Source organism: Engystomops pustulosus, chromosome 1 (genome assembly GCF_040894005.1).
Source record: "Engystomops pustulosus chromosome 1, aEngPut4.maternal, whole genome shotgun sequence".
Lineage (NCBI taxonomy): Eukaryota > Metazoa > Chordata > Amphibia > Anura > Leptodactylidae > Engystomops > Engystomops pustulosus.
The window spans coordinates 208,385,584-208,398,700 of record NC_092411.1 but is presented as its reverse complement, the minus strand read 5'-3'; the positions used below and the strand labels follow the sequence as shown (position 1 = coordinate 208,398,700).

Here is a 13,117-nt window from a genome sequence, read left to right as displayed (position 1 = left end):
AATTAACTAGAATACAAGGAACTATGTAACATATCTTACCAATGAAAGGGGCTTCCTAATAGGAGCTCATTGATGACATATCATCTGTGTGGAGAAGGGAAGATAATGCAGTGATTCTCAGCAGCTAGGTCTCTACCCACCACCTCGGAGACTACTGCACATCGTAAATGTAAACTACAGAAAGGAAAGTTGTAAAGAAGATTATAAATAACGCCCAAAACATGGTTATTTTTAATGTACACATACTTTCCTACTAAGATTTACGGAAAGGGAAAGTATGAATTATGGTTTCTTAGAAAACTACCATCAAAATCAGAGACACTTACTGATAGATCCAGGCACCCAGACTGTGGTAATGTTCATATATTTGTTAGAGATGGTCTCCTTCCTTCTAAAATCAACTTGAAAAATGATGCTAATTAGTCAGAAGGGAGGTGTTTCCAGAACCCATCCGTGCTATTAATTACACTATACCATGAGCGCCTCCCACTCTGTGCTGTAACATCTTCTGATGCTGTGAGTTTATATGGAAATATGGAAGAGGGAGGTGTGAAGTGCTAAGAGAGCAAGGGAGTGGTGGAGACATTGTAACAGCCTGTGAAGCTACAGTACGTTGGGGTTTCCAGTGTTATAAGGGGGGCTCATGGGCTTCTCCTGTATTATTAAGGGGGCTCATAAGGGTCTTGAGTGTTATTAGGGTGGCTCATGGGGGTTTCCATTGAGTTATTCTGACATCCATATTATGGGTCGGAAAGATTTTGGCTTCAGTCTTGAAGGGTTTTGTAGAATGTAGAATGAATAAGCTGGACTTGATGGTCTGGTGACTTTTTCTTATTTACTATGATGCTTTGATCAAAATTCAGTCTGGTTGCTATTGGCAGAAAGGACACAGTCTCTGTGATGATTTTTCTGCTGAGAATTAGAAAGTAGAATAATAAAAGAAAATGCCCTCTGTAAAAAGCTCAGAAAAGAATATCACTGTTTCCCTCCTAATAGCTGTGTCATTCCAAAGTTGTTTCCACACCATGAAGTCATACAGTAACAGTCTCTACTTTTTCAACTAATGCACTAAGCTATTTAATTACTTTCATGTCATGTTTTAGTTATGATCCTTTTTTCTACTTCAACCTCACTAATGACATGGGATGTGCTTATAAAATGTAAACTGGACTTCCTGAATATAGCAATTTCTGTTTTTAAGCTACTATACAAAAATCTTACTCAGCAGCAGTGAAGTAGGTGAAAACTAACCTCTTACTGTTTTTGCCTTAAATTTGAGTCAATTATACGCTTCCCACGCTTCCCATGATGCATTGTGTTCTCTCATAAAATAAGTAGTGAGTCAAGTAAATCCACTGAGCTTTGCACCATATATATGTATTCAAGACTATATAGAGGCTAGTCTGTCAGATTTCATTACATGGAGCAAGGACTTAGCAAGGACTTAGCAAGTGCTAAGTGTTAACAGCTTCCCTGTTTTGGAGAGCAGAAGCTGGAAGTAGAGGTGAAGGGGCACATTTATCAGGGAGTGTAGGGATGTTAAAGGGGGGCGAGGCCGGCCGAGTGGAAAGCATGGCCGGCACGTGGTGTTACTGTCCCCGCACTGACGCACTCACTGCGGCTGGCGACTTTTCACATGTAAAAAGTCGCTGGCTGCATTTCCATGAAGCTGCACAGCACCCTGCCCGCTAAAGCCTCCTGATGTATATTCTTGCCTGGCATATTATAGACGCTGTGCAGCAGCCTAAAGCTGTTGAAGATTTATTGCGCTGCAAAAATGCATGAGCACCGGCGTATTATAAATATGCCCCGAAGAGTCTATGACAAAGCCCATTTACACACAAGTTGTATGCACAGGTTTCGCCACAACCATTTGCAGTAGTATGAGATGAGATTTTGCTGCATTTCTAGCAGACGTACTGCTGCAAAAACTTTGTAATTTGCAGGGTTTTTGTATTGCCAGCCTTCAGAAAAATACAAAGCTCTTTAGGCCTGATAATATCTCCAAGGATGAGACAAAATCTAGGCTAGTAAAAAAAAATACAGTTGTGATTTCACTTTTTGCATAGGTTTGTCACTTCTTCTGAAAACAGGGGTGTAACTAGGAAAGGCAGGGCCCATACCCAAATAGTATTTGGGGCCCCTTTCACTTAAAGAGATTTTCTAACCCCCAAACTGTTAGGGTACCTGCAGACGTTGCATATTACCTGCAGATTTTCATTGCACAATTTCATATAGTAAGTAATAGTTTATCATATGGAGGCATAGGACAGGATGGTTACTGCATTGGCTGAGCAGACAGGGGCTCCTTGCACTGCAGGCCCCATAGTGCCACCACTGGATCTCAGCATAAAAGTATAGCATTTGCTGTAATGTGTTTTATTTCTATCCAAAGCAAGCTTTATAGGGCTGACAACGCTTTATGATCTGGTAGGTCTTTATATGTACAACGTGCCCGTACCCAACAGCAGGCACATGATGTATAACATTAAGAGGGGGAAGTTACCTATCTAGCCTGGCAGGTGGTAATTTGTGGCTAATTGGGTATAATCAGTTCAATGTGATAATGAGGATTACATAAGGGTGGCTACATTACAATAAACACTTACTTTAACAAGCAGTCTGCTTTATATGCTGCTATCTATGATCACAATTACATATTAGAGCAATACAATACACAAAAGAACTCTTGAATTCCTGATATTCAATAAACCTACATTTGTCTTCTAACCTTCGGTCTGACCTTTGCTGTAGATACGGCTGTTAGTTCTAAGTGCAATTACGTTGTGTCTAGTGTGTTTGCAGCCGGTGGCACTCTCTGCTCTGCTACTCTCTATAGCCCATCTTGGTTTCATGCTGAGCAGATAATGAGCATTCTAACGAGATCCCTTACAATGTAATGTTAGTCAACCAGTTCTTCACATCAGAATCTAATTTTATAATTAGGTCATTAACAGTACACAAACATTAGCACAACAAAGTATTCTGCATTTTCAAATCTTTGAACCATAAAAAATAAAATATACCATACCATGTAAAATACACAGATAACAATCAATTATCATTATGATGTTTATCCGCATTTTAGATACTATTAAACTTATCAATAATCAAAAAGGTATGGATGCACAGAGCATTATTTAGACCAACTGGTATAAATTATAAATCAAAATAGGTGGACTTCATGAACCAATTAAATCTTGGCTGCTCCATTTTTTTCTTACTCCCTACAGTACCCCATCCTTCCAGGTTTAGGACTGCCCCATTATTCTTTGTCCCTTGCTCTTGGTCCCTTGCATGTCCCCCTCTCATTTCTTGTCCTTAATATGGCTCACCTGCCACTTTTTACACTTTTCACCTCACTGCCATCCTTAAAAGAAACCTACCATCAGGAAACTACCTATTAATGTAGACGCAATGGTAGGTTCCCCTTCTGTCCTAAGCCTTAAACTTACTTTCTCTAGTCCTTTTATATTGCCAAACCTGATGAAAACTTTATCTTACCAATATGCAAATTAAGAGGCGTGGAGTAGCCTGTCCAGTCTGTGGATGAAATGGCTACTCCACGCCCCAGTAGCCTTTGCTGTCCCACCCGTCCTGCAAGCACAAGGACTGTAAGTAGGATGTACTTACATAACAGAGGCTTCTGGGGTGAGGAGTAGTCTTTGTTCCCACAGCCCAAACAGACTACTGCACGCCCCAGCAGCCTCTACCAATAATTTGCATATTAGTTAAATAAAGTTTATATCAGTTAAGGCAGTATAAAGATAGTTTAGGGCTGCACCTTATTAGCTAGATTCCTGGTGGTAAGTTTCCTTGAGGCTTTGTACACCTTTGCCAACATTTTTTCTGCCTAATGCCTTTATGAAGACTCAGATCATTTAACCAATAGGGATGTACTAAAGGGGACCTGTCACCACACTAACCCTTCAAGCCCACAAACAGTAACTTCTTCTGTCATATGTACGTCCCCCTGAAGTCCTTTTTAACATATTTCTAGGTTGCAGAATGAATGAAAATTCATCCTTTATTCTTTTGTCGGATGCAGTCAGGTAGCCTCGCCTCCTGCAGTCAGAAAACCCCTCCTCCGGCAGTCATGCAACCCAACCTCCTGCTGTCAGTTTGCTGTCTGGGATTCCAGATGTATGGAGTGGGCAGAACACTCAGGAGGCGGGGTTGAATGACTCCAGGAGAAGGGGTTACTTGACTGCAGGAGACCAGGTTTGCATCCTACAAAAGAATAAAAGATGATTTTTCATTCATGCTGGAACCTAGAAATATGCTAAAAAGACCTTCAGAGAATGTACATATTACAGAAGACGGTACTGTTTGTGGGCTTGGGGGTGTTTGTGTGGTGACAGGTTCCCTTTAAAATTTCCTTCCCTTTATGTCATCAGTCAGTTTGCATCACCTAAATACATCCAAGTAAGCTGCAATCCTGCTGCTCACCTCCATCAGCTACTACCCCCTCCCATGTCACAGCAGTCAAACTGCTCACCTTCCTCAGTCCCCAAAATTCTAAATGTGGAAGCCGCAATGTGGAAATTGCATCTTATTTTACTACATGAACTAAGTACCAACTGTGCAGTACTGTCACACTTCATTATAGTGAATTGATTTCAAAAGTGCAATACCATCTGAGACCTCAATGCCAAATATTGTATTACACAGCTACAGGTGTACACATGTTCTTTACCTGAATGCCAAAAGCAGCCGTGTCAGTTGCCTTACAGTACAGCACATATATTGTCTGCTCTAGATATAATGTGAGATATATATATATAGGTATACTTACTAAGTCAGTGTTATAAATAAATCATTGATAAATAATATTACATTACTTTTGTCTTTTACTAGGAAAAAGGTACAAGATCCATATCCTTCCCTGCCAGGAGTTTTTCATCTGCCAGTTCACAACCATTTGGTTCTCCATTGTCACCAGCACTTTTTGAGCCTGCGCCTGGTTATGTTGGCAAGTCAGCAAAAACACCTGAAACACCGGGCAAGAGGTTAACTCCATGGGAAGCAGCAACTAAATCTCCATTGGGGTTTGTGGATGATGCATTCTTGCCACAAACTATCCATGAATCTGTATCTGCAAATGTAGTGTCTGCTGCACGTCGAAAGACTTTGCCAGAACCTCCAGCAGCTTGGAAGTCCACCTCCACTCTGCCACCCACTAGTATTGCTTCTGCTTATAGGAGTAGGTCTAGTATTTCAACTGTACCACAGAATGTAGTGTCTGCACCATCTATGCAATGTGGTTATCAGCTCAGGTATCCTTATCCCAACTCACTTTCTACAAGTTCTACACCATTGGAAACTAGGTCAGAATATTGCATGTCTACAGGGCTCAATCCAAACTTTAATCCTTATCCTAGGGCATGGAGGAGCTGAGTGTGCCTCATTTTTTTTTCCAATTATACTTAAAGCTCACGGATTATGATGGTGGTTCAGTGTTTTGGACTCCTGTGGGCTTATGGTAAACTGGTGGTAGCCAGGAGCACATGTGAAACATACTGAGTCTTCTTGAGATCACAGTTTTTAGAAATGCACAGTCATAATTTTTAAAGCTTCTATTTGTTGCTCAGAATATCAGCACCTGCAGTCAAATCATCAACTATATATCTCAAATTACAATAAAATTTGGTGCAGCTATTGAATACTGCTGCCTGTTAAACAGTAGTGATGTCCCACATTAATGGCCCAATAGACAGATCTCACGCAGCCATAACAGGGATTTTCTTGTACTAGAAATAACAAAACAAAATAGGGTCTTTGAGAAAAAAGAAGCTAGCAAATAGCTGACAGCTATAAGCAATGGCTTCCTGTAATACAGTATTTCTACCAGCTAAGGGAGGACTGTATCCTTGTCTACAACTAGAAGTTTCTATTTGTGCTATTTAACATCCGACTATCCGGCTGCTTGGATGTAAAACCATAAAATTCAGAAAGTCACAATTCTCTAAGTGAAACGATTAACAATTAACATCTAGATGGTAAAGTCATGTTCTTTTATGGAGGCTTCCTAGTTATGCGTGTTAATAAGGATTGTTATGTGTGATGTATAGAGAAGATTTAAGTTTGAGAGTTTTTGTCAGTGCAGAATTATGTATAGGCTACGGATAAGCAACATCCAATGTGTCTGACCCATTGTTTAAAAGGGTTTGCAATAGGGAAATTATTTTAAGTAGTTTATCGTTGGCTGTTCTATTCCTGGTATTTCTAGTGAATCTGATGTCTGTGGGGAAATCTGGCAGCATGTGCTTTGTTTCCATTATGTGCCAATACAGGGCAAATTAACACATTGGGGCACATTTACTCAAAGTCTCGCGACACTTTTGTAGTTCCATGCATGTTCTTCATGGCTAAAATGGCTTGCACAGGTATTTAAGAAATGCCTCCACTGTGAATTTGTCGCTCGTGACCCTTTTGTGTCACAGCTGCCTGGCCTACATGCAACACAAATAAGGGGGCGTGTCGTCGGACAGTCCGACTGATTTGGATCAAGAGCCATATTCAACTTTCAAATTGTGTTGCACTCCCTATGTTGAAGGTGCAAGGTAAGTAAATTTACCCCATTGAGGTAAATGGGCTAGAATGTAATGCTGGGTCCTCTAAAGTGCAATGCATTCTTTTAGTTGCTCTTGGATGAGTGCATCATTATATCAGCTGATATTTTCACAAATAAATGTAATATCGTAGATAGTCTGGGACATTGGATGCACTGGTCTGGATATGCATATTAACAGGTGTTGGGCCCATTAGCAGTAACGGATTGTTCAACCCCTTAATCTATCCATTAAATAAAAGGCTAATATATTCTGCAACCATACTGATGTTAGGGATATAGAAAAGATAGTATTAGAGGATATGAAAGAATAAAAGAAAAATATGAAGAAAATTGAGTGCATGTGACAATAGGTAGTTATTAAGAAAGTATGTGAATCCTGCCTGCCAAAATTAAAAGTGAACAATGAAAGTGAGAAATTAGATACAAGTAATGGATTGATAATATTATAATATTATTTCAGAAGACCTATCATACATCTTGTTTGTACCGGTAAATCTACAACACAATTTTCCATCAATGCAGTGTTCTACCTTAAACACATTAGGGCACATTTTTAAAAAGTTTTAAAGTGACAGTTCCACTGTCACCAAAAGCTCATGTACATTTTCATTGCATGTAAAGAGCTCTACCTAGAGAACTAGTCAAGACTGCGTTCATATGTTGTGTTTACATTACTTTTACCTTGCTCTATGTAAACACTATGCAAATACTAAGTAAATGTGTGAACGCAGCCCTACATTTAAGGCTCAATTGCCAGGGATACAAGAAGGGAATGTTTTGCAAATATAAATGAATTGCTCTTAGTAAAGATCTATATTCAGCCACAATGGGGCACATCTACTTACCCCGGAAGTGCATTATTTACTAAGATTGTGCGCCCGATATCACGAATGTGTCGCTTCCCCACTCAGGTCCGACAGAGTTTAGTGGTGAATCTAAGTGCTTGGGTTTGTGACACAATTTGAAAGTTAAATCCTGCGCTCAATCCGAATCAGTTGGATTGTTTGACGCTCCCTACACTGTCACATGGAAGCCAGCGCATGCACCAAAATCCCAGCGCATACACTTACCTGTGCAAGCCGTGTAATCCCCAAAAAAGGTGCGCAGTCTGGCGAAAATGAGCAACGCAACCCTTAGTAAATGAGCCCCAATGTCTTGATTTTAGTGTAGCCAGTAGCACTTTCTTCTTGTTTTCTTTGTGGTGGAGAGAGCTGACTGTCCTGTTTTGTTACTGGATAACTATTTTCATTCGCTGTCTCAATCATGGTGAAGAAGAGACTGATTATTTGGTTCATTACATTACCTAAGTGAGTCCCCTCCTCCATTGTGTGATTCAATCATATATCATATTTAATTTGCTGAAACTGGACAATCAGTTAATTTAAAAAGATTGTCCGTTGTGCTGTAAAAACAAGGCAAAAGAGCTTCTACCTTTCTTCAGTGCTGTGGTCAAGCATGTCACCTTCTGTCACCACCGATCTCTGTATACAGAGACTCAGCAGGGACATCATGACCATAGCGTAGACCCAGCACAACCTTTGGCTGCAGCCTGTGCAAGCCTCCAGCAGGTGTGTGCTAAGGTAGTGATGCGGAGTAGAGGTAAGCATAAGTTCTTTGTTGTTTTTAAAGCACCACTATAAATAGAGAGATATTGGAAAACCCTTATAACTTTGTAAAACATCCAGCCATTATTTTAGCCAAATGGACAACCCCTGGTATCAGCCTTTATTTTGCAACCTTCCTTTTGGGGTGACCACAATTTGTATTGCCACAGTAGAGGTCACAGCAGTGGTCTCTGCTATAACAATACATAGCTGTACTTTTGTACATAAGAATGTTACAGATTAATATACATCTCCTATTAAGTACAGAGAAGTTCAAGAAACTGTACAACTTGTGTACGGGGAGCGTGACATGGGGGAGCCGCTGTGTAGGAAGCAGAGATAGGATTTAATACTGTACAATCATGGTTACAATTATGTACTTGGAGCGCAGTGGATGTCATTTTGTCGCACACCACACTGCTCATTCACTTGCCTTCTAAAGAGCGTTTAATCACAAAAGTCAGATAATGTTCTAGATTTGCTATACACTTTATAGAGACCTTTCTGTACATGAGGCAATCATCATTTCTCTCACCCATGCTGTGAATCCATTTCTCTGCCATCGCAATAATTATGATCATCAAATAAGATAAGCTGTGTGAATCAAATTGCTATTATGCAGTCAGCAAATTCTGCAAAACTGCGGCTCTTATTCTGATATCAGCATAGTTACCGGTAGTTAACCTCTTGCAAATTATTACCATACTACAACCTATACAAATAATAACAAAATAAGCCAAATATTGTATAAGACATGGCAACCAAGAGCTCAGCTTTTTTTTTCCTACAGCTATTTATAAAATTAAAGCTGAGCTATGATTGGTTTCCATGGGCAATTGGAACTTTTTGTTAAATCTACCCTACCTTTATTTCATGTTCGTGACAAAAAGATGAGATAAAAATACACAATAGATAATCAATGATACCAAATCAATCAACAGTTGTCACATAGGGTCAGCCCGGAGCAGGGTTTTAGGGATATAGACATAATGGTAGGCATAACCAAATGCAACTGCCATTAGACCAGCTCCTGGATGACGATGGGGTAAACACACAGATATATTTTATTGGTAATGTTATGTCATGGACACTTTTTATGGTATTTCTATCACAGTTTAAAGGGTGTTCAAGGCTGAGCTGCAAACATAGACATAACACAGGCGCTATTTCTGGAATAATACAATACATATTTTTGTTGGTGGACAAGTTTTATCGAACTTTCACAAAGTATATCATTTTAAAAGCCCGGAGTTGCACATAGTGTGTGCCTATTCAAGCTGTATTCAGCCTCCTGTATGTATACACCTGGGAAAAACTCCTGGTGTAATAATTCAACATATGCCTCTATTTAGACATAGCAATCTATGTCTCCCATTATGATGGGGTCCTAGGGATACACTTGTCATATACACCAGGAGCTACTCCCAATATATAACTCACGCATAGGACCATTGTGTGACATTATATAAATGTGTAAGTTCTATGTTACTATGAAAGTAGTGACCTGTATCTGAATGGCTTGCACATGCTACCCTGTCTTCTAGTCTAAACTAGACCATTATGAAAGTGTTGTGAATATTTTTTAGCATATACAGGCTTGAAATCCCTAAACATACATAAACATTATTATGCTGTATATAATACTGTATATAATTCTCTTTTTCCCGGTGGCGTCCTACACTACGTTCTATGCTAGAAATACTGTGCATGGATTCCATGGCAACCCACGACTAGAGTTTAGAATTAGTCTCCAACAATGAGCTAACCTTTACATTAGAGGCAGTCGGCAATGTTTTTTTCTTTGGATGGCAATGCATGGTTATGACTATGGTTTTAAAAAAGTGATGAGTGAACATACATTTTTGTTTCGCTATATGTAGGCGTATTTTCAGGCATATGTTATGCATATCCACATGTAATTATTATATAGGCATTAACAACGTAAGCTACAAAAATTTTTGCAATGGATGGGAGTTGGATTGTATGTCAGCATTAAGATATCTTAATCATACAATGATAAAATTATGTTGAGAATTGGTGCCATTTAGTATTTGATCCAGTGTACTGTGGTCGACCCAAGCCAGCCGAACAGTACAGCACTGGACTACCTTATTTGGAGACTACTAGGACGTATTTTTAACTTTATTCAAACAAGTGCTCTTACACTGCCCCCCAAAGCACTTCTCCCCTCTCCCTGCACCTTCTGCTCGAAATATTGTAGCAGCATATAGTATTAGCTTGCAATAGTGATGATGGAAGAGAGAGTCAGTAAAGAAATGCTTTGGAGGATGTGTAATAGCCAGAGCCTCCGAAGCACAGAGAAGCTCTGGTGACGCCCCCCGTGAGCACTTGGGCTTCTTTTGAATAATAATTTTATGAGTCGACTAACGGAGCAGTACTCATAACAAACATATATTTCTATTCTCGTTGCTGGGATCTAGAAATTTATGATAGATAAGCGCATAAATAATAGGTGTGTACAATGACAACAAAGTCATCACGAAGAAATGTTTGGAATGTACAGTACTGCCGGGTTAAGTTTGTTAATGTATTGGCAATAAGTACATTTATTATGCAATTTCTCATAGTTTATAAAGTGTCCTTATTTTTGTTAAGACTTTATGACACATCAATGGACATGATTTTTGGGAACAGGTGCATACAGGTGCATACTTACCATACTACAGAGGCAGAGCACACAAAACTACTGTGAGGATTGTGGTCATGATTGCCCATACTGCAGTAACTCGTAGTGGCCACTAGGTGACATTTACCTATTACAGATATATGCAGTTTCTAGGTAAGAGAAAGCTGCATGCTGCCATTTCTGCTTTAGTGAAGACAGTATTCCTGCAAGCTAACAATTCTAAAACATTTATTTTTAATTAGAAGTTTGCATTGTGCTGTCTCTCTGTTAATTATCTTAACAATAAATTGCCAGAAGTTACCAGTACAGTGTTTGTCCATACACACGCAACATAAACCAATTAGTGCTGGCAATGGTAAAATGCAACGCCAATCTGTCAAAGTGTCCAACAACTTCTTGTAAAAATACCAAATGAAAAGTATAATACAGAAAAGCTGCACCAGAATGTATGCTTCATACATAATATAAATGTGTAGTAAAACAGACACATCAGAAGCAATGATAGACCATACCTATGTCGCTCAGAAGTGTTGGCTTTGTTCAGACATACAACAAATGTACCAACAGCAACGATAATGTACACAAATAATAAACATAAAATAATAAATATAATAGATAAATATGAGTTAAAAAAAACAATACATACATATTGTGAAAAAGGTGGCATTTTTGAAAAAGCACAGATATTCAGACATATTTATTTCCGTTATTAAGTCACAAAAACAGAGCTCCCCTATAAAGTAACCTTATAATATCAATCAGTACCACAGTTAGGACCTCAAGATGTAATGGTGGATATTATAGTTTTATTATGTGTTGGCCATTCAAATAATTGATGAATGAAAAGGTAAATTAACACATATATGGCAAACAAGCTTTACAGGCAAATAAAACATGAATTGCTTCTTTCCACAGGCCAAGTTATGTGTTGTATTACTCAATGCTTTTTCATCATGATGTTGTCTTTTCAGTGTTAATCACATTTGTGCATCTGAGTTAATTTTATAGACGCATGTTTTGTATTTTATACATTTACGTATACACATTGTTGTCATCAGTGATCCCCAAATGCTACGATGGTCAACTCTATATCCTTTATAATAATTCTTATATTTCTTGTGTATTGTTTACAGTATATGAATTCAACATTTATTCTATCAAAAGCCAATCAGCTTAGTTGAAATTTGAGAAAAAATAGGTGTGAATCTTTGCTGTATGGATGTAGTTATTCCTTGCTGACCTGTAGCTGTAGTCCCCAGCAACAGTATCAGTACATATCCCATAGTAACAGTATCAGTACATATCCCATAGTAACAGTATCAGTACATATCTCATTTTGAAAGAGATGATTATGTTACATTATGTGTACTATTTAATCCATACATGATAGGATAATACACAAAAAATCTGAATTACTCGCAGCATACTTATTCTAGGTTTGGATCTTACGTAGACGGAGGGGGGAATTACCCACAATACAATGTGCTTATATTCTACTGAAAGAACCTCTCTTTGTCATGAATTTGTACACACAATATAAAATAAGTGAAATAAACCGTGAAACCGCCATAATGAACATAAATATTCTGTAACATTCACATTTAATGCAAGGTAAGGAACACATTAATCAAAACAAGTATACGGAAAGAACAAAATGTATTCAGCAGTTACATAATGTAATATTCCGTCTGCTGCACCTGTATGACATTATTCTTTAAGCTGATCAGTGCGGACTATGTGCTGTACCCATTATCCAAATATGCATGGCTGAGATGAGACCAGAGCACTTGGGGACAATTGATGTATCGTATGTCACTTAAGAATCCTGATATTGTTTCTTTCAATGTATTTTATTGCTCTTTGGACTTTGTTTATTTTCATGCATTGATTTTCCACAATAAAAAATAACACTTGGAAAACTACAAACATAAAAGTATGTGATTTATAAATGTTTCTTCAGAGCACAAACAGTAAGATGAATTAATGTTTTGATATGTGGGCTTTTGGATAAGCGCTTAATCTCTTCCTCTGTACAATTTTGCTTTAGATGCAGTGAATTCAAGAGATTATCAGAAGACAAGGTCAAATAGCGGGATATGTTGTCACAAGTGTAGCAGAAGGAAATGCCCATATGCTGCACTTGTAAACATTGTTCCATTACGCCAAATTCAACTTTAGAAAAATATGTCAGCCCTGGGTGTGTCTATGGTATCAGATGAGGTGTTGCAGGCTTTAAAGGAAACCTGTTAGGCCCCTTCCACACTCGCGTTGCATTTCACGTCAGAGTTTGAT

The 13,117-nt window shown here is 38.6% G+C and overlaps 1 protein-coding gene across 3 annotated transcripts in view; it reads left to right on the top strand.

Annotated features, from left to right (window-relative positions):
- The window catches only part of SYNPO2 (synaptopodin 2), a 154,681-nt gene extending 143,846 nt beyond the window's left edge, over window positions 1-10,835 (top strand). For all 3 annotated transcript variants that reach the window (XM_072119195.1, XM_072119197.1, XM_072119196.1), the window contains one exon: window positions 4,858-10,835. In XM_072119195.1, coding sequence (XP_071975296.1) covers window positions 4,858-5,397 — 540 coding nt within the window. In that variant the 3' untranslated portion in view covers window positions 5,398-10,835. The remainder of the gene's footprint in view (window positions 1-4,857) is intronic.
- The last annotated feature ends 2,282 nt before the right edge of the window (window positions 10,836-13,117 follow it).